A 25,752-nucleotide genomic window follows, 5' to 3' on the forward strand; every position below is an offset into this window, starting at 1 on the left:
TTTGGCAGCCTCCTGCTAGGGCAGGAGGAAGGAGTTTCTCTTTGTGGGTCCAGTGTGCCCGATTGTCTTACTCCTGTGGTGTATGGTAGCGGTGAGCCACCCCGAGCAATGGGCAGAATTCACAGGGAAGGAGATCACAGAGGTGCTGTTGAAAGTTTATGGGAAACTGTTGGTTGGGGCTTGTGGGACTTGCTGGGGAAACTGCCTGAGAAGTTGCTCAGGTGGGTGCTACTGAAACTTGCTGGGGAAATGGGGTTGAGGGCCTCCGGGTACCCCTATGCTACTGGCTGTCAGAGGAGCAGGAAAAGTATAAATCACACTGAAACCAGAAACAAATATTTTCTTACTGCAGTGTTCCTGTAGTACCCTCTCCTGACAAAACAACGTCATGGCAGCTGGGAAGGAACAAATACAGAGACCTGCTGCAGTATAACACAGCAGGGCAATGGAGGGTGGATTTGAAGCCAACAGTCAAGGAATTGTAACTCCACACTTGGTGTTTCTACTTGGCTGAGTGGTTTTTGAATTTTCATTTATTTTATTTTTTATTATTTTTTAAAGATTTTATTTATTTATTCAGGAGAGTCACAGAGAGAGAGAGAGGCAGAGACACAGGCAGAGGGAGAAGCCGGCTCCATGCAGGGAGCCCGACGTGGGACTCGATCCTAGGTCTCCAGGATCAGGCCCTGGGCTGCAGATGGCACTAAACAGCTGAGCCACCGGCGGCGACCTGGCTTTTGAATTTTTAAAAATCAGTAACAAATATGGTAGCTTACTTTCTGCAACTATCAAGATGGTCCTCTGGTTTTGTGTAATCTGTTAATGTGGTGAATTACTTTGATTTGATTTTTGAATGTTAAACTACTCTTGAATTCCTGAATAAGCTTCATTTGATCATGATGTGTTATCCTTTTATATGTTGCTAGATTTGATTTGGTGTTACTTTGTTAAAGATCTTTATGTGTATATTCATGAAGTATATTGGTTTGTCATATTCTTTTTCCTGGAATATGCATCTGGTTTTGGTGGTTTGGTGGCTCTCTAGAGTTAACTTGGGAAGTGCTCCTTTTCTTTTTTGGACAAGTTTGCTTAGGATTTTTCTCTTTTCTTAAATATTTTATAGAATTAACCAGTGAAGCCATCTGATCCTAAGATTTTCTTCATGAGAAGACTTTTAGTTATAAATTCAATTTATGAAATTGTTTATTGGTTTAGCATCCTGTTTGTAATTTGCATCGTATAAGCAATTTATCCTTGTAATCTAAGTTATCAAGAATATTAGTGTAAGCTTATTTATGCTATTCCCTTGTTTTAATGCTTGAAGCATCTCTAGAATGTACTCTTTCATTTCTGATATTTATAATTTGTGTCTTCTATATTTTCTATTCCTTTAGTCATTGTAAGAGGTTTATCATAAAAAAAGTTTAAAAAAAGTGGCTTTTGGTTTATGATTTATCTGATACTGTTTATTCGTTTTTCTATGTATTTTAATTTGTTTTTTCTACTTTCTTGAGATAGAAATTTATGTTTCTTAAAAATAAATTATTTTTTCTAAACCAGTGGCTTTCAAATTTTGTTATAAATTGAAATCATATGAGAATCATTAAAAACTACTGATGCCTGTTTTCCAACCCCAGACATTTTGGTTTATTTGTTTACATTGATAATGGGTACAATGGGATATTTAAAAAGTCCCTAGGTGATTCTAGTGTGTAGCACATTTTATGAAGCACTGTTCTGAACATTACATTAGCTCCCCCCTCCCCATTTTGATATTTTGTGTTTTCATTTCATTTTCATTGACTTTAAAATTTCCCTTGTGATTTCTTTTTCTCCTTTGGTTATTTAGAAGTATATTGGTTGACTTCTGTATTTTAGAGGTTTTTGGCTTTGCTTTTATTGATTTGTAGTTTAATTATGTTGCTATTGAAGAAAGTATTCTGAATGATTCCAGTCCTTTCAAATTGAGTTTTTTTTGTTTTGTTTTGTTTTTGGTTTTGTTTTGTTTTTTTCCTCAAGGCCTGTCACATACTCTCTTTGTTAATTTTTCATGTGCACAGGAAAAATATGTATTCTGTCACTCATAGGTGGTGGAGTGTTCTATAAATTTCAATTAGGTCAAATTTGTTGATGTGTTATTTAGGTGTTCTATAATTTGCTGATTTTTCTCATTGTTCTATCTGTTACTGGAAGAAGACTGTTGAAATCTACAACTGTTATTGTATCTTGGTTTATTTTTCTTTTCAGTTCTATTAGTTTTTGCTTCATGTGTTCTGAAATTCTGTTTTAATGCATATGTATTTAGGATTGATTGGTATTTTTTTAAAACTTTATTTGAGAGAGAGAACCAGAGAGAGACCAGGAGTGGAGGGTGGGGCAAAGGGAGAAGCAGACTCCCCATTCAGTATAGCCCAATTACAGGCCTCATCCCAGAAACCTAGGATCATGACCTGAGCCAAAGGCAGACAATGAACTGAGCCACCAGACGCCTAATTGATTGGTATTCTTGATGAATTGGTTACTTTATCATAATAAAATATCTATCTTTATCCTTGGTGATATTCCTTGTTCTGATACCTACTTTGAAATTGTTGTAGCTATTCAAGCCTTCTTATGTTTAGTGTTATTATGATTTATGTATCTTTTAAATTCATTTTACTTTTAACATCTTGTGTCCATATATTTAATTTGGGCTCATTTTAGATAGCATGCATTTGCTTTTGTTAAATCTGATGATCTATGCCTTTAAATTGGACATGTACTGGCCTTGCTTAGTTAGGCTTCTGCAAGAGAATTAAACCCTATGGAAAATGATTTTAATGATTGTTTTCCCAGTTTCTTGAGGATGGGACATTTCAAGTACCAATGTAGGTAACATAGAAGACAAGTTAATTTATTGCTTTGTAAGACTTAGACTTATGACTTAGAGCATTAGGGCTTAATTCTTTCTGGGAGCCCTGGTAAAGATACTGGTTTAGATTATTTACATATAATGTGATTATTTATAGGGTTGAATTTAAATCTGCCACTTTGTTTCTTTGTCTCTCCTTTTTGTTTGTAATATTTTCTTTTCCTGCCTGGTTTTGGGAAAATTGTGTATATTTTATATATCATTTTATCTCCATTATTGGCTATACCTTTTTCTTTTAGTTTTTAGTGGTTACACTAGTAGGTATTAGTAAATTATCACATTGTACTTTCAAATAACTATTAGTGAAATGGCATAAAAATATCTTAAAATAGTATACTTTATGTTGCCCCTGCCATCTTTTGTGCTATTGTGGTCTTATTTTTTGCTTCTGCATATTTATAAGCTCCATAGTACATAATTTTTGTTGTATGCAGTCAATTAACTTTTTCAGAGATTTACTTATGTATGAGAGAGAGAGAGCAGGGGGGAGGGGCAGAGAGAGAGAGAGCAGGGAGGAGGGGCAGAAAGAGAGAGAGAGAGAGACTGAGAGTCAGTCTTAAGCAGACTCCATGCTGACCATGGAACCCAATGCACGACTTGATCTTATGATCCTGAGATCATGACCTGAGCTGAAATCAAGAGTTGGATGCTTAAACCCAACTGTGCCACCCAGGTGTCCTCATAGTCAGTTATGTTTTTAAAGAGATGAAAACTTAGGGGAAAATACTGTGTCTATATATATTCTTCATGCCTTTTATGTAGATGCAAGGTATTACTGCTATTATTTTCCTTGGTATTATTTTCCTTTTACTTGAGAAACCACTGTCAACATTTCTTAAAATGCAGATGAGCTATCTACAACACCTCTGCCTTTATTTGATGTTAATTTTTAAATATTTATTTATTTATTTGTTTAAAAGATTTATTTTAGAGAGAAATTGTGTGTGTGAGTGCATGAGCAAGGGGAGGGACAGAGGGAGACAGAGAATCTCAAGCAGACTCTTTGCTGAGTATGGAGGCCAACTTGGTGCTTGATCTCACAACCCTGAGCTGAAATCAAGAGTCAGTGCTTAACTGACTGAGCCACCCAGGCACCCCTGTGTTCATTTTTTAAAACTTTTAAACTCCAGTTATCATATAGTGTTATATTAGTTTCAAGTGTATGATACAGTGATTCAACAATTCTCTACATCACCTGGTGCTCATCACAAATGCATTCTGTGATAACCAACACCTATTAGCTCATTCAAATACTCCTCTCCTTGCTAGTAACCATTAGTTTGTTCTCTAATTAAGTCCGTTTCTTTGTTTTTCTTTCTTTTTCCCCTTTGCTCATTTGCTTTGTTTCTTAAATTTCACATATGAATGGAATCATATGGTATTTGTCTTTCTCTGACTTATTTCATTTACCATTGTATACTGTAGCTGTATCTATGTTGTTGCAAATGAGATTTCATTCTTTTTTAAGGCTGAATAACATTCCATTGTATGTATATCAAATCTTCCTTATTTGTTCATCAACCGATGGACTTGGACTGTTTCCATATCTTTGCTATTGTAAATAATGCTGCACTAATCATTGAGATGCATATATCCCTTTGAATTAATATTTTTGTATTCTTTGGGTAAATATATAGTAGTGTGATTACTGGGTCCTAGGATAATTCTGTTTTTAAATTTTGAGGAACCTCTATACTGTTTTCCACAGTGATTGCACTAATTTGCATTCCCACCAGCAGTGCAGGAGGGTGCCTTTTTCTCCACATTCTTGAGGAGACCTGTTGTTTATTGTGTTGATGTTAGCCAATCTGACAGATAGGAAGTGGTATCTCATTGTAGTTTTGATTTACATTTCTCTGGTGATGAGGGATGTTGAACATCTTTTCATGTGTCTGTAGGCCATCTGGATGTTTTCTTTGGAAAAAAGTCTCTATGACTTCTGCCAATTTTTTAATGGATTATTCTTTTTGGGGGGTGTTGGATTTTATAAGGTCTTTGTATATTTTGGATACTAACCCTTTATCGATATATTTTTTTTGCAAATATCTTCTTCCATTTCATAGTTTGCCTTTTAATTTTGTTGATTGTTTTCTTTGCTATGCGAAGTCTTTTAGTTTGATGTACTCCCAATAGTTTATTTTTCCTTTGTTTCTCTTGCTTCGGGAGACTTTTCTAGAAAACATTGCTATAGCTGGTGTCAAATAGGTTACTGCCTGTGTTCTCATCTAGGATTTTTATAGTTTCAGGTCTCATATTTAGATATTTAATACATTTTGAATTTGTTCTTGTGTATGGTATATGAAAGTGGTTCAGTTTCATTCTAATGTACGTTGCTGTCCAGTTTTCTTGACATAATTTGTTGAAGAGACACTCTTCTTATATATTATATTATATTATATTATATTATATTATATTATATATTCTTTCCTACTCTGTTAAAGACTAATTGACCATAAAGTTTTGAGTTCATTTTAGGTTCTATTTTGTTCCACTGATTTATGTGTCTATTTTTTTTTTTTTTTTTGTGCCAGTATCAGGCTGTTTTGATTACTGAAGCTTCATAAAGAACATGAATTCTGGAATTGTGATTCCTCTAGCTTTGCTTTTCTTTGTCAAGATTGCTTTGGCTTTGAAGATCTTATCTGGTTCCATATAAATTTTAGGATTGTTTTTCTAGTTCTGTGAAAAATGCTCTTTGTGTTTTGATAGGGCTTGCATTAAATGTGTAGCTTGTTATAGGTAGTATAGACTATTAATATTTGTTTTTCCATTCCATGAGCATTGGACTACCTTTCCATTTATTTCTGTCATCTTCAAGATTTTTCATTAGTGTTTTATAGTTTTCAGGGTACAGGTCTTTTACCTCTTTGGTAAGGTTTATCAGTTCTAGTTTTTTTTTTTTTTTTTTTTTTTTTGAGTAGAGTCTTTCAAATTTTCTATGTAGTGTATCACATCACATCACCTACACATAATGTAAGTTTTACCTCTCAGTGATTTGGATGGCTTTTATTTCTTTTTGTTGTCTGATTGCTGTGTACTATACTGAATAACAGTGGTGGGGATGGGAATCCTTTTCTTGTTCCTGAGCTTGAGAGAATAGCTCTCAGTTTTCCCCATTTAGGGAGATGTTAGCTGTGGGTTTTTTGTAGATGGCCTCTATTCTGCTTAGGTATGTTTCCTGTAAACCTACTTTGTTCTGGGTTTTTAAAATGAATGGATGCTGTACTTTGTCAAATGCTTTTCCTGCATCTATTGAAACGATGATATGATTCTTATCCTTTCTCTTAATGTGATATATTAAAAATATTGAACCACCCTTGTAACCCAGGAATAAATCCTTGTTGATTGTGTTGAATGATTTTTTGAATGTATTATTGAATTCATTTGCTAGTCTTTTGTTGAGGACTTTTATTTTTATGTTCATCAGAGATACTGTCCTATAGTTGTCCTTTTTTGTGGTGTCTTTATCTGATTTTGGTATCAAGATAATGCTGGCTGCCTAGAATGAATTTGGAAGTTTTCTTTCATTTTCTGTTTTTTGGAATAGTTTGAAAAGATAGGAAAACTCTGGCTCTGAACTTTTGTTTGCTGGGGTTTTTTTTGTTTAATGATTCCATTTCTTCACTGGTTATCAATCTGTTCAAATATTTGATTTTTTTTTCCAATTTCAGTTTTGGTAGTTTATATGTTTCTAGGAATTTATCCATTTCTTCCAGGTTGTCTAATTTGTTTGCATATAGTTTTTCATAATATTCTCTTTTAATTCTTTGTATTTCTGTGATTTTGGTGATTATTTCTCTTCTCATTTGTGATTTTGAGCCCTTTCTCTTTCTTCCTTGAAAAATCTGGCAAGACGTTGATCAATTTTATTGATTCCCATCCTCACCCCCATCCCAAAGAACCATTTCCTGGTTTCAGTGATGGTTTTTGTATATTTGTTTAGTTTCTTTGTCATTTATTTCTGCTCTAATCATTATTCCTTCCTTCCTTCTGCTGGTTTTAGATTTTGTTTTTCTTTTTCTAACTCCTTTAGATGCAAGCCTAGGTTGATTTTTCTTCTTGAGTTAGGCCTGTAGTGCCATAAATTTCCCTCTTAAAACTGCTTTTGCTTCATCCCAAAGGTTTTGGACCATTGTGTTTTCATTTCCACTTCTTTCCATGTAGTTTTAAATTCTTTTATTCCTGGTTGACCCATTCATTGTTTGGTAACATGTTATTTAATCTCTATGTATTTGTGTTCTTTCTAGATTTTTTTTCTTATAGTTGCTTTCTAGTTTCAAAGCGTTATGGTCAGAAAAGATGCATAGCATGGCTTTTTTTTTTTTTTTAATGTTATGACTTTAATCTTGAATTTGTTGAGCCTGGTTTTGTGAGCTAGTAAATTATCTATTCTGGAGAATGTTCTGTGTGCACATGAAAAGAATATGTATTTTGTTTTTTTAGGATAGAATATTCTGAATTTATCTGTTAAGTCCATCTGGTCCAGTGTGTCGTTCAAAGACATTGATTGCTTGTTGGTTTTCTGTTTAGATGATATGTCCATTGATGTAAGTGGGTTGTTAAAGTCCCTTATTATTTTGTGTTATTGATTAGTTCCTTTATGTTTGCTATTAATTGTTTTATGTGTTTGGGTACTCTCATATTGGATGCATCAATATTTACGATTATTATGTTCTTATTGGATTGTCCCCTTTATTATTATATAGTGTCGTTCTTTGTCTCTTGTTACAGTTTTCGTTTTAAAGTCTAGTTTGTCTGATATAAAGATTGCTACCTTGGCTTTCTTTTCACATCAGTTTGCATGATAGCTATTTCTCCATCTCCTCACTTTCAATCTGTAAGTGTCTTTAGGTCTATAATGAGTCTCTCGTAGGCAGCATATAAATGGGTCTTTTTTTTTTTTAATCCATTCTGTCACCCTATGTCTTTTGATTGGAGCATTTAGTCCATTTACATTCAGAATAATTATTGATAGATATGTATTTATTGTCATTTTATTACTTGTTTTGTGGTTGTTTCTAATGATTTTGACTGATCCTTTCTTGGCTTTCTCTCTTTCATGTTTTGCTAAATTTCTTTAGTGATATATTTTGGTTTGTTTCTCCTTATTTTTTGCATACTTACTAATAGCTTTTGGTATATGCTTACCATTCAGTTTGTATATAACTCTTTCTGCATATGGCAGTCTATATTAAATTGATGATTGTTTAAGTTTGAACCCATTCTTTTCTCCTCTCCTTCCCATGTTTTAGGTATATGTTATTTTTTTTATATTCTTTTTTTGGTGAGTTCCTTGTCTTATTTTTTACAGAAGTATTCATTTTTACTGCTTTTTTTTCTGCCTTTATAGTGGCTCTTTTGATCTCCCTTTCCAGTCAAAGAGTTCTCTTTATTATTTCTTGTGGTGCTAGTTTAGTGTTCATGAAGTGCTTTAGTTTTTGTTTGGGAAAATTATTATCTTTCCTTCTGTTCTGAATGATAGCCTTGCTGGACAGAGTATTCTTGGCTGCAGATTTTTCCCATTCAACACTTGAATAAATCATGCCATTCTCTTCTGGCTTGCAAAGTTTCTGTTGAATAATCTGCTAGTCTGAGTTTTCCCCTGTAAGCTAATGACTTCTTTTTGTCTTGCTCCTTTTAAAATTTTCTCTTTATCATTATATTTTGCCAATTTCATTGCAATATGTCTTGGTTTGAGTCTGCTTTTGTTGATTTTGGTGGGAGTTCTCTGTGCCTTCTGGATCTGGATATCTAATCTGGATATCCCAGATTAAGGAAGATTTCAGCTATTATTTCTTGAGATAAATTTCTGTCCCCTTTTCTCTTTTTCTTCTGGGATTCCTATAATATGAATGTTATTACCCTTAATGGAGTCACTGAGTTCCCTAAGTCCATTCTTGTTTTGTATAATTCTTTTTTCTCTCTTTTGTTCACCTTTTAGGTCACCGATTTGTTCCTCTGCTTCTTCCATCTGATGTTCATTCTGACAAGTGTGTTTCTCATTTTTTTTTATTAAGCCTTTTATCTCAACTATTTTATTCCTTATCTCTGGGTTAAGGGTCTCACTCATGTCTTCCACTGTTTTTTCAAGTCCAGTGAGTATCCTTATGGTCATTGCTTTAAATTCTCTATCAGGAATGTTGCTTATGTCTGTTTTGCTTACACGTCTGGCCATGGCCTTATCTATCTTTCATTTGGGATACATTTCTCTTTCTCCTCTCTCTTGTCTGCCTCTCAGTTAGCTATGTCTTCTCCTCTTGAAAGTAGTGACTTATGAAGAAGAGGTTCTGGAGTGCCCTTGTAGTGCAGTGTCCTCTCTTTGCTTGACCCTTCCTCTTCAGAAGAGTAACCTATGTTTTTGGATTATATCCTGCTATTGTTTCTGAGTCACTTTTCCTTTCAGTGCATTTGGCTGCACTGACTCCCTGCCTGTTGTGGGCTCCACTTGGTCTTTTTGGTGTTAACGGGACCCAGACAGACCAGCTCTGAGAGGGAATGCTTGCCAGGGAACTTGGGAGCAGGGCAGTGGTTTTAGCAAAATTTGTTCTGGGCACCTAGCCTATACTGTATCCTCCGAAGCACTGTGATATCTGGGGACTGTGTACTGGGTCAGCTGGGGACTTGAGCCTGGGCATGGTACCAGGTGGTGGCTAGGCTCTGTGGGGTGGCTGGATATGACATATGGCAGCAGCAGTGCATTTGGAGGCTAAGTAGAGCATGCATGCAACTTTAACAAAATTTGCCCTGGAGCTAGGGGTCCAGCCTAGCAGGTTTGGAGTGGATGAATCCTCAGAAGAATTTGTGGGTGTGGCATGCTGCTAGAAGGTTAGGCACAAGTGTCTGTGTAGCACCACTCCTCGCAGGTTATTCTATGTTTATGCTGGTGGGTAGGGGAGTAAAATGGTCCCTACCAGCTCCCTCATTTTTGGAGAAGTCCTCCAACATGCTCCAAAATCAGTATGAACAGATCTGTTTCCCGTTTGTCCCTAGCATTGTGTATACTGCTGTTTTTATGTTGCCTCTTTGTGTAGGCTGCTCTCTTTTTAAGGGTGGCAACCCTTAAAAAGGGTTGCCAGGCATCACTCCCCCTTTCAGCTCAGTGCTGAATCAGCTGAATTTTATTTATTTATTATTTATTTATTTTTATTTTTTATGTTTTCACCAATTTTAAATCATTAAAGTTTTATAAAATGGAATTGAACATTTTAGGTACTTAAAAATAACTAAAACTCTCTTCTACTTTGTCTCAAAACACAGTTGTCTCTTTAATAGTTAAATTTGTTGAGTCAGCTGATTTTTAAAGCTCCAGGCTCAAAAATCCCACTGGTTTTAAAAGCCCAGGGAATTCAATCTCTCTGGTTTTTAGAGCCAAATTTTTTGGGATTAGTCTCCCCTATGTGAGTTCACTGGTGTAAGGGCTTGTTTCTCTGTCCTCTCCCTATGTGCAGCTCCCTCCCTCCTTGGGCTATTTCCCTCCACCTTTCTGACCTTGCTGACCTTTCAGATTTATTTTCTTCTCTATATTTAGGTGTGGAGTTTTTTCTGCCAGTCTTCAGATTGCTCTCTGGTTTATTGACTTGGATGTAGAAGGAATCTACTTGTAAACATGGGGCAGGGTGAGCTTAGGGTCTTCCTTCTCCACCATCTTTCCAAGTTCCCTCTACTTTTGTATTCATTTTTGGAAGCTATTGGGGCTGGATAGAGAATTTTAGTTTCACAGTTTTTTCTTTTAGAAGTTAAAAAACAAAACAAAACATTTTTCTATTATATTTCTGGCCAGCATAGTTCCTGACGAAATGTTTGTGTTATTTGTATATTTGTTCTTGTGGGTATATGTACCTTTTTTCCCCAGTGTGTTTTTAACATTTTGTTTTTATTACTGGTTTTTAGCAATTTGATTATAACACGTCTTGTGTTTTTTCATTATTATTAATCTGCCTCAGCATTCTTGAACTTCTTGGATTCATAGGTACATAGCCTGTATTAAATTTAGAAAGTTCGGGGGCATGGTTTATTTAAATATTTTTTTGACTTTCTTTCTCCTTTAGGACTCTTAATTATGCAAATGTTAGATTATTTGATTTTGTCTTACCTGTTATTGAGACTGTATTCATGTTTTGACTATTCCTCTGTACTTTGGTTAAGATAATTCACAGGACTATGTCTTCAGTTTCACTGACAAGTTGTTTCTATGCTGTCTAATCTGCTGATAATCCTATTCAGTGAAATTTTTATGTCATGTATTTTATTTTTATTTTTTTATTTTTTATTATTTTTTATTTTTTTTATGTATTTTATTTTTAAACGTTTAATTTGTTCTTTTAAATATTTTTCCTTTCTCATTGTATTTGTGTTTTCCTTTAAGTCTTTAATCCTACCTAGCTTATTTTAATAGCTATTATAAAGTCCTTTTATATTAATCTTTTCAATTTCTGGGTCCATTTTTATTGACTGATTTCCCCACCCCCCTACTTATGGGTACTATTTTCTGACTTTTTACCTGTCAGATACCTTTCTAGTATTTTTTAAAAATAGATAATGAATATCAGGATTCATAGGATGATCTAGGATAGTATTTATTCTAGAGCTAGTTTACCCTCACTATTAAGGCATGAACTTTCTGGAGTCTATGGAATTTACTGAGTATTCAACATGGTCTCTACAATTAAGGAATTGTTCAGTTGATAGCTTCTCTGAAATTGATTTTTCCTTTCTAGTTGTTCTTCAATTGACCTCTTGAAGTTTCACCCTAAGAAACACAGCTTGAAGGATCCCTGGGTGGCTCAGTGGGTTAGTGCTGCCTTCAGCTCAGGGTATAATCTTGGAGTCCTGGGGTTGAGTACCGCATCGGGCTCCCTGCATGGAGCCCGCTTCTCCCTCTGCTTGTGTCTCTGCCTCCCTCTTCTCTGTGTTTCTCAAGAATAAATAAATAAAATCTTAAAAAAAAAAAAAGGAAACACAGCTTGATATTTAAAGCCTTAAGGGGATTTCTATGTCAATTACTATAGCTTTTTTCTCTGCACAGCTCCCTTTTCACCAGCACTATGTCCCACAAATTCTGGCTATCTCAGCCTTCTCAAACACTAGTTTCAGTATCTCTCCATATTCAGCCTGTGAGGCTCTTTTTGGGTCCCCTTTTCCTATACCACAATCTGGGCTTGGTTTCCAGTTTGAAATGTGGGCAGTTTTGGAGAGCACCTACTTTGTTTCCCTTCTCCTAATAGTCACAGGCCTGTCTCGCCATTTTCCCCAGTAGCTGAGATAAACTCATATAATTTGCTTACTTTTCTAGTTACACACATGATTGGGAAAGTAGTCCTTTAGCAGTCCAGCATCATTGTTTTTTTCTGCTTATATTTATTGTAGTGAATGAAGTTTATTTAAACCTGAATATTGAATCTGGTTACTATTAGAAGCAAGCTTTATGTTACTGTGTATTTTTTTTTTAAGATTTTATTTATTTATTCATGAGAGACACAGAGAGAGAGAGGCAGAGACAGAGCGAGAAGCAGGCTCCATGTAGGGAGCCTGATGTGGGACTCGATCCCGGAACCACGGGACCATGGACCCGAGTGAGACAAGGCAAACGCTCAACTGCTGAGCTACCCAGGTGTCCCACTGTGTATTTTTATTTTCAGGAATTTCAAAGAATTGTTTATATAGAAATCAAAAGATTATTTAATCAAAGTATCAAAATTATACCAACATCTTAAAAAAAAACTAAAATAGAATTTTTTCACAGTGGTTAAGATACTTTTTAGTTCATATTTTTGTTCTTTGTTTTTTTGTTTGTTAATTTTTGTTTTGTTTTCTTTTGTTTTCTGGGGGGGGTTCAAGTTGATGATTTCATTCATTACATTCATAACACCTACAGCTTCTTTTAAAATGGACTGGGACTCAAAACGAACACACGTTGTTATAATGTTCTTATTGTATGTATGTATGCATGTATTATATGTATGTATATATTGACTTCTGTGAAATACGCGTGGCTGTATGTTACCCAGGGGGACTATTTAATGTACTTGGTTGTATAGATCTACAAATTTTTAGCTATGTTCTGGTATCCATATTGAATCATAAATTTATTATTGATGTATTGCTTTCTAGGCAGACATATTATGCTCTAAGAAAATTAAGAATAGGAATTAATTTTCTATTATGGAATGTTTCCTTCAAGTATAAATGAATGCATTAAACACACACATTACTAATTCCTGGAACTAACACGCAAAAAAGTGTTTAATTATTAGTTTAGAACATAAATTAATTATAAAGTTTTCTAATAAAAATACTAGAGAAACATTTAGGGAAAAATATTTCTATGTTAAAGCAATTTAACTGACAGAAGCTTGTCAGCACTTAAAACATTTATTCTCAGTTATAAATGGTACATTTTTCAGCACCATTTTTATTCTAGCTTTCCATCAATATATCATTTAGACAGAAAGTGCTGATGTGGGCTTTTCAGTCTTAGCCTGCAAATGTATTGAAGGTGAATGTAGTTTTAGTTAGATATCCTGTTTCCTACATAGTCCGAGTATTGGGTTTTATTAGACTGTTCAAAAGACTTTGTTGTCAAATATGTAGGCTTGCTGATCATTTATATGAAGTGCCTTAGTTTTAAAAAAATTAGCTACATACAAGGTTTATTTATCAGCTCTCTTATCTAGAGCTCTTTTCAAATTTGGAAGTGTATTATTGAAAGATACATGAGAAGTTATTGTCACCAGGTTTTCCATTTATATTGGTTTACTGCCATGTGAAATTTATAACTAACCTTTCATATGAAGAAGATAAAACACACTGTCATCTCATCTTGTCCCATTGTACTTTTCAGTTATAGGAGCAATGATATGCCTTTAGTTTGGTGACATGGTGAACTAGAAAAACTTTATTATATAGTATATGTCATTCAATGTGTGTTTGTGAGTATACTTATGCATGATTCTTGCAGAATGAAGTTATATTTATATATACCATGATTATATTTTTGTAGCTTTATGAATACAGAGATTCAGTGTATTAGATGATGGATATTCTTTGTATTTGTTTATAATAATTAAGTCCCTAACACATATGTTTGTTACTGACCAAGCTGTCTTACAATGAACATATATTAATGGCTGGTTTCATTGGCTAGCAGAAAGAAGTATTGCAATATGGTAATTTATTAGACCATCTTAAATATGCTACTTATGGTAAAGTTACCATGTTTATACACATAAGATGCTGTCTTGGTTTGTTGTATATAGTAAATGCTGTTACTTAGCATTTCAAAGTAGAATTAGTTATTTTTATGAGTATAAATTAATACATTCTTGATATATTACTTCTCTGATCTTGGGCCACTTACTTCCATGTGTGTCATTTATTAATCTCTGAGATGGAAATGAAATAGTTCCTGTTTCATGGGATTATGGTGAAAATTAAATGAGTTAATCCATGTTAAGCTCTTAGAACCTGTCTTGATTCCTAGCGAACTCAGTGAGTCTTTGTTATTATCATTATTATCACTTTAGATAATTCAAGAGTCTCCCAAAATTTTTTTTATTCTTTTCCTTTGTACATATTTATTAATGTGTAAGTTACATCTCCAAAAAATCACCAACGCTAAGTGTAGAAATCAGTGATACATAGTGGATTTACAGAGCTGTGTAGCCATCACCACAAACCAGTTTTAGAGCATTTTCTACAATTAAAAAAAAAAGATTTTATTTATGAGAGAGAGAGAATGAGAGAGCATGCTAGTGAGGGGAGGGCCAGAGACAAAGGAAGAGAGAGTGGGAGAGAAGGAGACATGAGCCCAGTGTGAGGCTTGATCTCATGAGCCTGAGATCGTGACCTGAGCTGAAACTAAGAGTCAGATGCTTAACTGACTAAGCTACCAGGTGCCTCAACATTTTCCACCATTCTAAAAGTATTCCTTATGCTTATTTGTAGTCACTCCTCTTGCCTACCCTCAGCCCAGGCCACTAGTAATTTCTCTGTTGTTATAAGTTTGTCCTTTCTGGGCATTTTATTTGTGTAGAATCATACAACAAATGGACTTTTGTGTCTGGCTCCTTTCACTGAGCATGTTTCAGAGGTTCATCCACGTTGTAGTAAGTATAAATGTTTTATTCCTTTTCATAGCTGAATAATATTCTGTGTATGTATGTACTCCCTTTCAAAAATCTGTTTGCTATTTGATGGACCTTAGGGTTTTTTTTGCAGTTTTTAGATACTATGAATAATACTGCTACAAATATTATTTTGTTTGTTTATTTGACAGATTTTTAAAATTATTTTTTTTAAATATTTTATTCATGAGACAGAGAGAGAGAGAAAGAGAGAGAGAGGGAGAGAGGCCGAGATACAGGTAGAGGGAGAAGCAGGCTCCATGCAGGGAGCCTGACATGGGACTCGATCCCGGGTCTCCAGGATCACGCCCTGGGCTGAAGGTGGCGCTAAACCCCTGAGCCACCTAGGCTGCCCAAGAGAGAGAGATTGAGAGTAGAAGTAGGAGGAGTGGCAGGCAGAGGGAGAGGGAGAAGCAGACTCCCCGCGGAGCAGGGAGCCCGATGTGGGGCTTGATCTCAGGACCCTGACATCCTGACCTGAGCCAAAGGCAGATGCTTAACTGACTGAGCCACCCAGGCATCCTCAAATGTTCTTTATAAGTCTATAGACCTATATTTTTGTTTCTCTTGAGTAGATTCCTAGATGTGGAATTTCTGGTTTGTGTGGTAAATTTATGTTAATTTTTAAAGAAACTACCAAACTGTTTTCTAAAGCAGCTGTGTGTAACATTTCACATTCTCATCAGCAATGTGTGACGGCTCCAGTTTCTCTATATCTTCGCCAATGTTTGATATTTTCCGTGTTTTTGATTATAGCTATTCCAGTGTGCATAAAATACTATGTTGTTGCGGTTTGAATTTTCATTTTCCTAAATTCCCTAAACCACATTTTCATGTTTCTTCTGGTTTATGCCCCCTTTCTGGGATACCCTACATCTCATAATACATCAGTATGTGGGCTCAAAGACCCAGCCCCTTGCCTTAATTGGAGTAATTCTGAAAGGCTATTCCCAACTTGAGGTTTTTGTGTCATTGGCTAAAGCCCCTGATAAAAATGCATTGCAGTCCAGTCTCCTTCTGCCTGTCTTGCTTCCTTCACTTATTTCCAGATGTCGTTTCTGAGAGCACTCCTCCAAATGCATGCAAATCTCAGTCTTGGAGTTCGTTTCCCAGAGAATCCAACAATGGCAGAAATAGAGTTGATAGAAGTCACTAATTTAGAGACTGCCTCTAGTCTGAATTACTATTTGAGCAGACTCTAATAAAAAAGAGTAAGTGAGCCAACTAGCTATCCGGGGAAAAATTTTCCTGACACAGCAGTGAGTGGAAAGATCCTGGGCAGAATTATGCTTGACAGCAAGGAGCGCCATGTGAAGAAACAAAAGAGGGAGAAGAGGTGGATGTACCCAAGGGCCAGATCATGTAGGGCTTTGATGAGCCATACTCTGCATAGCCTTTAAAGTATTTTTGGCAGTGGGGTTCCATGATCATTCCGGATGCTCTGTGAAAATAGGATGTAAGGGGCTGAGAGTGGAACTAGGGAGCCATTCAGGAGGCCTATGGTGAGAATGGTGAGAAATGGTTGTGGCTTGACTCAGAGTGGTAGCATTGGAGTAGGTAAGAAATGGCAAGATTCTGAATATATTTTGAGGATATAAATTTTTGATTGTTGGGGCATGGGATGGAATAGAAACAGCGAAATGAACGATGATGATTCTAAAGCTTTTGGCCAAGGCAATTGAATGAGTAGAAATGTGTGTACTGAGAAAGGAGAGGTGTAGGAGCGGGTAGGGGGTAGGTGGAAAGCAAATTTCCAGTTTTAGACTTGTGAAATTTGCATGCCTAATAGAAATCCAAGAGTAGATGTGGCCTGAAAAGTTGAAATGCAAATCTAGGTTGAGACGGAAGACAGAATGTTGTGAGTTGTCAAGTCATAGATTTAAAGGTTCGGCAAACCTTATCTGTAAAGAGTCAGATGGGTACATTATGCAGTCTTTATTGCAACTATTCAACTCTGCTCTTGTATTGTGAAATATGGTGACAATAATTAAGCAAATGGGTATGATTGTGTTCTAATGAATCTTTATTTATAAAAATAGGTGGTAGGTTGGACTTGACCTGCAGGAAGTGGTTTGCTCTTCTCTGAGCTAGCCTGTAAATGGAGAAAGAAGAGATTTTAGACTTGAACCTTTAGTGAGCCCCAGTAATCTAACTTAGAACCAGCGGGATGAGAAGGAAGAGCTAATGATGCCAGAGTGAAGCTCAGAAAATGTGTTTATATTTACAATTTATGTTTATTCTCCTCTCACTTATATTTGTAATTGTACAAATAATTTATATGTAAATCTAAATATGTAATATTCTGACTTCCTCTGGTCTTAAACATACTATTTCTCTGATATTATTCTTTATTAACTGTTATCTAGAATTTACGGGTAGTATCATGTAAAATGCTCAGAACTCTTCATATATTTTGTGGGTGGAATTCTAATAAAAATTTTTAGTGCATTGTTCCAAATATTGTTATGCATATATTATCGTTTGCATATATTGTTTGTATCTGATGTGTAGGGTTATGTGTTAAGGTGATGTAGTTGAAGTTTTCTGTTCCTGAATTTTCAGGTGGTCACTGTGTGGGGGGCACCTACATTCTCAGGAATAGTCAAAGTAGAGTTCAGGGATAACAAATAAATCTTAAATTTGAGTATTTCCATTTCTCAAGACCTTTAAAATCTTAGTTGAAGAATGTAGTTGTACACTGTCTATGAAGTAACTTAAAAAATGAGCTGTGTAAACACCTGTAAGCTTACTAACTCATAGTGGGTAGAAGGGATTTCCTAGATTTTTGGGATTTTAGCTCAGAAAAATGACTGGTTTTTAGCAGAAATCTTGTTTAAACTTGTATTTAATTTGTAGAATTGAATTTATAGTAAGCTGTTCCTGGTGTAATTTTTATTTTTCTGATATTGTTGTAAGCAACAGATCCAGGTGAGGTAGGAATTAAGGAACTACTTAAGATACATTTTTTTTTCAGTAGCTTTTAGGAGTTCAGACACCAGAAGTGATTCTGAAATTTTTGTATTGCCAACTGACAGACATTATGTATAAAGAACTCACATTATTGTAGGTCACTGAATTAATTTAAGAAATACCAATTGACATCACTCCTTTAGGGAATTGTGGGCTGCTGTTTGATATTATTGTCTTTGTCAAATATGAAAGTTTAGAATGAATTTAATTTTAGTGTATAGGGACTTTAAGAATGGAATGATGTGCTTTCCAAATTAAATTTTTTTTTTCAAATGGATGAGAAATAGAGTATATAGACTTTGTTTTTACCTTTTTTTTTACTAAGATAGTTAGGTGCCTGAGTGTTCCACAGACTTTTGTATATAGTCATTTATTCTTAAATGGAAAAAGAGAGTTCCAGGAAGCATTGGAAACACTTTATAGTTTTGCTCAAAAATTATTTTTTTATTTGTGGGAGAGGGTGGTCATAATTGATGTCCCTATGTGCTATTATATTTGAATGCTTTTGTATTCTGTCAAATATAATGTGTTCTAGATGAGATCATCAAGAAAGAACATTTTTCATTGTCATTACAATAGCAGTTGGGCAAACCCTTTTTTGCTAAAAGGGTCTCCTAACACTCCTGTTATTTCAACTCTTTGTGGTAACCAGTTTTAATTGTGTTACATTGAGCCTGATTCCATGATATATTAATGATCTTCTCAGATGAATTTATGTTCTTTGTACTCCAAAATATTTCAGAAAAGAAATTGACTAGTATGAATTTATGTGGCCATTTATTTTTCTAGCCAAGTAGATAAAGTACTGTGAGCTAGGGCATTGTTAAATATGATGGCTAAGTAATGCCTTCACAGTAAAACTCCTTATACGGTATACTGTTATTTGCTATTGATTACTTTATATGTGTGGGGTTGTTCTAGGTATGGCCCATACAATAATGTCAATTAAAAAATAAACATAAACCATCCAAAAGACTTCAAAATAACATGACTAATTTAGCCCAAATATTACATTTGGCTATGATGGTAATTCCACATTCAGAATTCAAGCTGCTTTTTCAATCAAAGGATCCTAACTTCTACAGTGTTACATGGGAAGGGGTCCTTGCTTCTACCTTTCCAGGATCCTCTGCAGGATTCTTAACCATCTGAAAAGTATAGAGTTTTGGGTTTCAGATTTAGCTATCAAATTGTATGTGATTTTGGAATACTTTTTGTTCCCTGTTTCTTCATATATTAAAAAAAAAGACTTTTAGACTTGATTACATTATTAACCATTTTTAAAGAGTGCATATATTTTGAACAATTGCTGTTCACTCTGTGATATACTAAATATCCTAGGAAGTACAAAATAAAAGGTAAACCTTGAGAATGTTAACATAATCTCTATGAAAACAGCTGATCATAATTTAAAACAGCATTAAGATAAACTGAACATTATATATAATAAGGGAGAAAGTAGTGTAGATTTGAAGGAAGGATATAAGAGGACTTTTTGGAAGAAATTGTTTTGGAGTTAAGCTGGAGTGAGTTTGGATAGGATGTAGAGATATGTCATATGAGGATGGCCATAGAGAAAACAAGTATAAATAGATACAAGTAAACTTTATGTGTTTGTGGGACTAGTAGGATATTGTGACTAGAACAGAAAATTCCTATGGGGAAGCTATTAGGAAACAGGTTGGATATATAGAGATGGAGGATCTTGAATGCTGCCTTGAGGAGTTTCAATCTGATTTTGTCGTAAGTGGAAATTCTTATGTTTTTTCAGCAAATAGTCATAAAAACAATATCTTAAGGAAAAGAGAGAATCCATTTCATCATGTGGATAATGTATAGATTTGAATCTATATATATATAATAAGAGAACTTGATGCGACAGACCAAGATTACCAGTTGAGGTGTTTTATAAAAAGGTAGTTTCAGAATGAAAGGCTTTTGATTTGCTTTGTTTTGAATATATAGGATATTTTCAGGGTAAATATATGAAGGATTGGTCTCTGATTTTATTGCTTTCTTTTAAAACATGAATGTATAACATGGGACACAGTCTCCCAGAGAACATTTTTCCTTGATTTTATTTACTAACCTAGCATTTCATATTATGTTTGGATGATTGGAAACTCTAAATAAATGTTGGTTTAATTATGAACTTGTAGTCTTCCCAGTTCTATTGTTAAATAGCATCTCAAAGTTTTCCTTTCACCTGACCTGGTATGTAGTCATGTAGTCCACGTTTACCAGTTGAATTGCTGTGTATGACCATACCTTGCCTGACTTTTTTCTTACTCACTTCCCATGGATAGTAGAGGGGTCTACTGAATAGCAAGCAGTGGTCTACTCCCAGTCAGAGCCCATTTTTACGTAAGTGCTGCTGGAAGCATAATCTGCAGTGTGTCTTTGGAAAGGCCATGGTTGGGTAATTTCTCCCTTACTTATTGCTCAAAAAATACTTGAAAGTCAGAAGGGTATTAGAGCTATAGTTTTAATTCTCTCTACTTACCTGTATATTCTTTTAATGCTAAAACTCTTTCATGCCACTAGAGAATGTGTTTATTTATTTATTTTTTTTGAAGACCATTTTATTCTACCTTGTATTATTGTTAGTTGAGCTTAGCTCCTCTGTAACACTTAGCACAGGTTGGCAATAGAAAATATTTGTTGAATTAAAATGCTATTCTAAATATTTGTATATAAATATTCACTAGCAAGTTGGAATATTTTTACAGATTTTCTTTCTTCCTTTCTTTTTTATAGATTTCATTTTAACTCCTGTTATAACTTGGATTACATTTAAAACAACAGGCTAAAATTTTAAGGCAACTCAAAAAAAATCCACAGTCTCACCACATGTCATCAAATTCTTAAAAAAAATAAAAGCAAGTTGTACAGTCCAAAGTGAAGTTACTCTGAAAATTTCTGGAAGTATTTAAAAAACAGAAATGAGGAGAAAAAGTGAAAGACATAAACATAAGACCTATAAGAATAGATTTGAGAAGGGCTCATTAGTCTAGTCCTTTTCTCTTTTCTTTTTTTTTTTCTTTTGGTATGATTCTAAAAAATCATAAGTGTCCTTTCTGTTGGTGATCATTATGGAAATGTGAGTAGTAAAATTATAAAATAGCCTTTACTACAGAGATAATTTATTTCAGAGTAGAAATGCAATCATGCCTCATGCTGTTTGCTTTTTCCAAAGATGTAGTTAGGATAGACTGAGAGCTGCTCCACAGACTTAGTGCCTGAACGTCTCATATCACTCCTACCTTCCCATTAAGTCATGCAGTGCACCTGCATGTAAACTTAGCACAAAGAAGGTACCTTAAAAGGTATTGTCATTCAGATTACAGGTAAAGGTGGTTGATCATGTACAAAAACCCTAAGGAGAACATGATAAGAACATTTGAAATGGATGGTGGGGTGGGGTGGAGAAGGTCAAGACAGTTTAGAAGAACCAAACTGGTCAGAGCTTGGAAATACCATCAAGGAGGAGACAAAGCAGAGGGAGTATAAGACTGAGTTCTGGAAATAGAGGTCATGTCCTTACAGAATTTTGATCCTGAATAGATTCAATAGATAATTTTATTAAGAAATAACCCATTTCTGAATTTGACAGCATGGCTTACAAAGTTTAAATGACTCATTTGTTATTTTAATCATTAATAATTGACAGACTTGAAAGAGCCTAGAAGTCTTGAAATCCTGCACTCATGCATTCACGTAACAAGTATTTACAAACTGCTTTCTATTAGCTTGATGATAGGGATGAAATGATATTTGACAAGTATTTACAAACTGCTTTCTATTAGCTTGATGATAGGGATGAAATGATATTTTGAGATAAAGTTTTTACTTCTAAGGCTCTAATGTTTTAGTGGGGAAACTTGTTGGTAAGTCAGAAAGTAGAATACAAGGTTTTAAGTGTTAGGATTAGACGTGTTCAGGTGGCTTGGAAAGCCCCAGGAGAGGCACCTCAACCAGCTGGATTGGGGGTCTAGGGCCAGGAAATGCTTCTGGGGCAAGCTGACATTTCATCAAAGCCCACTCTGTACTGTGTTGGTATACTGGAAATAGTGCAGGCATTTTCATGGTAGTTTAAGATAGAACTTAGGTAGCTTTATCTTCTGCTTTTAATTTTGGATCTTTTTCAATAGCTAGAGGAATTGAGTCCACTTTTTAAAGTAGTGCATTACAGATGTACTTGTCATGATGTATATTGATCTAAAACATAAAACTTTCCTTTATAATATAGGACGTTTAACAAAAAACAAACAAACAAAAAAACCCAAAAAGGACGTTCTGTTGATTCTTGTACTTCATAGTACTGATAATATAAGAGAGTAGAAATGAAGGAGAATCTTAATACTGTGCTCTGGAAAAGAAGCTAAAAACATAGGATATGCTACTACATATTTATACCCTAGATTTAAAAAAAAAAAAAGGTTTCAAAAAGTGTGAGAAGACCATTAATTATACATTTAATATAAAAAGTGGTGGTTTAAACTTGGTGTGTTAGAACAATTTTGTCTGAAAAGAATATGATTAGCTCTCCACTGAGCCTCTATGCAAAATACATTTTAGATGGGTTAAAAAAGTAAATATCCAAAATGGAAACTGTAAAATAGTTAGAGGAAAGCATGGATGAATCATTTGATAGTACAGTGAGGAAAGCTTTCTTTGATATAAAACCAAAGGAAGTATTAATGAAAGAAAGTTTAATGATTTGATTATGTAAGATGAACATTTTTTATTTGTCAAAAAACTTGAAATGATATTTAAAAGCAAATGAGAACCTTAAAAAGTATTTGCAGTATCTAAACTATCACTTGTGTATGAAGAGCAGCCACGGGGAAAAAAAAAAGTGGGGTGGGTGGAGAAAAAGCATCGACTTTGAGGGAAAGTGGGCAAAGGTAGTTTGGTGGTGGTCATAAAAAGCCTGGGAAAAGTTTACATAACTTTACTAATAAACATTTTCCACTTCTAGAAATTTTTCCTAAGGAACAAGTCAGAGACCAGAGCAAAGATAAGGGTTTGTTGACTCTTGCATTATTATAGCAGTAAAGTTCTAAATGTCCAAAGCAGTCATTTGCTGAGTAACTATGACCTCTCCAAATGGTGGACTGCACAGTTGCAGCCATTCAAATATTATGTTTTTGAAGATTATGTAAGGATATTGAAAATGCTATTATATCATCAAATTTAAAAAAAAGTTACAAAATGGTGGTGCTATAATTTTAATATTTAAAAAATAAAGTATGTGTAGATAAAAGAGTAGAGGAACATAGACTGTATTGTGAGTATGTGTCTTAAATGTGATTTTTCTTAGAATTTAAAAATACTTTTCATGTTTCTTATGGCCTCATACATTTTAGTGAGAAAAAATTAAAAACTGAAGATTAACAATCTATATTGAATTATAACCATATTGTATTTATGCAAATAATTTGCCAATTCTATTTCTCTGATCTTAGGGCAATATGATACATCAAAATTCAATAATTAGAACTATAGTTTAAGTTTGTTGTATTACACTGTTCAGATGAGGATTCAAATTGAATCAATATCTAATAGTTTTTGCTACAGAATAATGTTACTACAGTTAGCTGTATACTTTTTACCTGACTAGAGATAAAATTATACTATGATTTCAGTGAAGTTATTTTAAATATGAGAAAGGCAAAAACCATAAAGAACAAAATAAAGAAACAATTTCATATATAAAAATACCAAAAAGCTATACTGTTTGCCTTATTTGTTCACTTTTAGAAATGCTGTAGCTGTATTATATTTTTCATTAAAATCTGGATATTTGTTATATTTCATATTCATTGACAATTCCAAAATGACTGCATGAATCTTTAAAATCAATTGATTGCTTTCTAATTGAAGCAGAAACACATTTCAAATTGCTGTTTATGGAAATGGAAAAAAAAGACTGAGGGTAGAAGAGTGTTGTGAAAGAAAATAGCTCACATGGTTTAAAAATAGGTTTGATACATTTAGTTGGGGAAAAAAGATGATTGATTAGAGCCATTTTCAAAGATTCCTCATGATGAAATTGTCCCATAGTCTATTTTCCAATGAGATTCCTACTTTCTTGATTTGGTAGCTAAAGGATCTGATGTTCAAATTCCTTTGATATGAAAATATCCTAACCTGTTGGGCTTGAATACTATGAGTTATCATTTAGCACAACCTTTAGCAATTCCATCAGATTTTTTTACTGTTCTTTCACGTAGAGACAGATGGAAACTTTAGAAAATTAGGACAGAAACAAACAAAAGGCACTCAGAGAAAAAAAGTAGTATAAGGGGAATGTATCCAAACTTTAACTTAATTTACCTTTATTTTTGAAGCTTCGGTTATTGGTTTAGAAACATGATGATGATAGCAAATAAGATTTATTGAACACTTACTGTATGCCATCTCCAGTGCTCACTGCTTCACATAGATTATCTCTAGTAGTCAACCAGAGCCTGTTGGGAGAGAAAGTTATTTTGTCAAATCTCAGGTGGATCCTTATTTTACGTGCCACTAAGAAAAAAATCACTCTTATTAAACTATAGTATCCCAGACTGCAACATATATCCTAATGCCAGAAATGACAAAATATTTAAAGAATTGTGATAAATGAAATGCATTGGCTGGTAGATATGAGACTTGACTAGCAGACTAATCAGTAGCTGGTTTCTGTCTTGAAGGTTTTTTTTTTTGAAGGTTGGTTTTTAAGAAAGTTATTATCACTGAAAGGAGAGAATTTATAAATGTGCGAACATGGAAATAAAAGATGAGTGGTTCAGTTCAGAATGAGAGTGAATGTCTTCCTGCATCTCTTGGCTATCTTTAGGACTGTCCTTTCTGGGAAAATTATACAACACCTTTTTATGTGAACAGAAGATTAAAAAAAAAAAAAAAGGATTCCCAGGGGTCTGTCAATTTTTAGGGAGGCATAGCTTTTTCTGTAAGCAAAAGCTAAGCTTTTATTTCTGCTGGTCTTACATATTAGACTGCAAAGTTGTACTCCTGGCAGTGAGGATTGGTGATGGGGAAGATGTTTAAAGTGAAACAGTAAATGGCTATTGAGAAATAGATTAGTTGTTACTCGGGGAATGTTGTTTCTGGAGATACTGAAATGTAAGCCATTCTTACATGTAAGGCTTTAGGAGCAAAATTAAATAACACTTACTAGTATACAGTTTACAGATTGCATATATTCCCCCCCCCAACACAATGGACAACAAAGTATAAGTCTAACTGATACTATGTTTGAGTTAAATCTTGCCTATTACCTGGTGCAAACTTGAGGAAGGAAGAGGGAAGGGAAGGAGAAATGGAAGGTTTTTGTTTTGTTTTGTGTTTTTTTTTATTTTTTTATTTTTATTTATTTATTTTTTTTAAAGATTTTATTTATTTATTCATGAGAAACACAGAGATGTGTGAGAGAGAGGCAGAGACACAGACAGAGGGAGAAGCAGCTCCATGCAGGGAGCCCGATGTGGGACTTGATCCCAGGACTCCAGGATCACGCCCTGAGCCAAAGGCAGGGGCTAAACCTCTGAGCCACCCAGGGATCCCCTGTTTTGTGTTTTTTTAAAAGGTAATGCAAGAAGAGCACTTGTAAGGGCTAGAAACTGCAATATCTAGCATAGTATTAGTATATCTAATAATAGTTGCAGAGAGCTATAACTTGTAGTCTGTGGGAGAAAAAGGAAAAAGAGTTATTAATGCAGTTTTATGATAGAGAGTTGGTCT

The 25,752-nt window shown here is 34.5% G+C and overlaps 1 protein-coding gene across 8 annotated transcripts in view; it reads left to right on the top strand.

Annotated features, from left to right (window-relative positions):
* The window catches only part of IMMP2L (inner mitochondrial membrane peptidase subunit 2), an 847,197-nt gene that overhangs the window by 122,890 nt on the left and 698,555 nt on the right, over window positions 1-25,752 (top strand). Inside the window, exon 5 of one of the 8 annotated variants that reach the window (XM_072783445.1) lies at window positions 581-1,481. The exons of 6 other annotated variants lie outside the window; for them this stretch is intronic. In XM_072783445.1, the coding sequence (XP_072639546.1) occupies window positions 581-715 (135 nt within the window). In that variant the 3' untranslated portion in view covers window positions 716-1,481. Of the gene's footprint in view, window positions 1-580; window positions 1,553-25,752 lie in introns of those variants that run through there. One more of the 8 variants, XM_072783447.1, reaches the window with a different exon arrangement.

The sequence above is a fragment of the Canis lupus genome, chromosome 18 (genome assembly GCF_048164855.1).
Source record: "Canis lupus baileyi chromosome 18, mCanLup2.hap1, whole genome shotgun sequence".
Taxonomy (NCBI): Eukaryota; Metazoa; Chordata; class Mammalia; order Carnivora; family Canidae; genus Canis; species Canis lupus.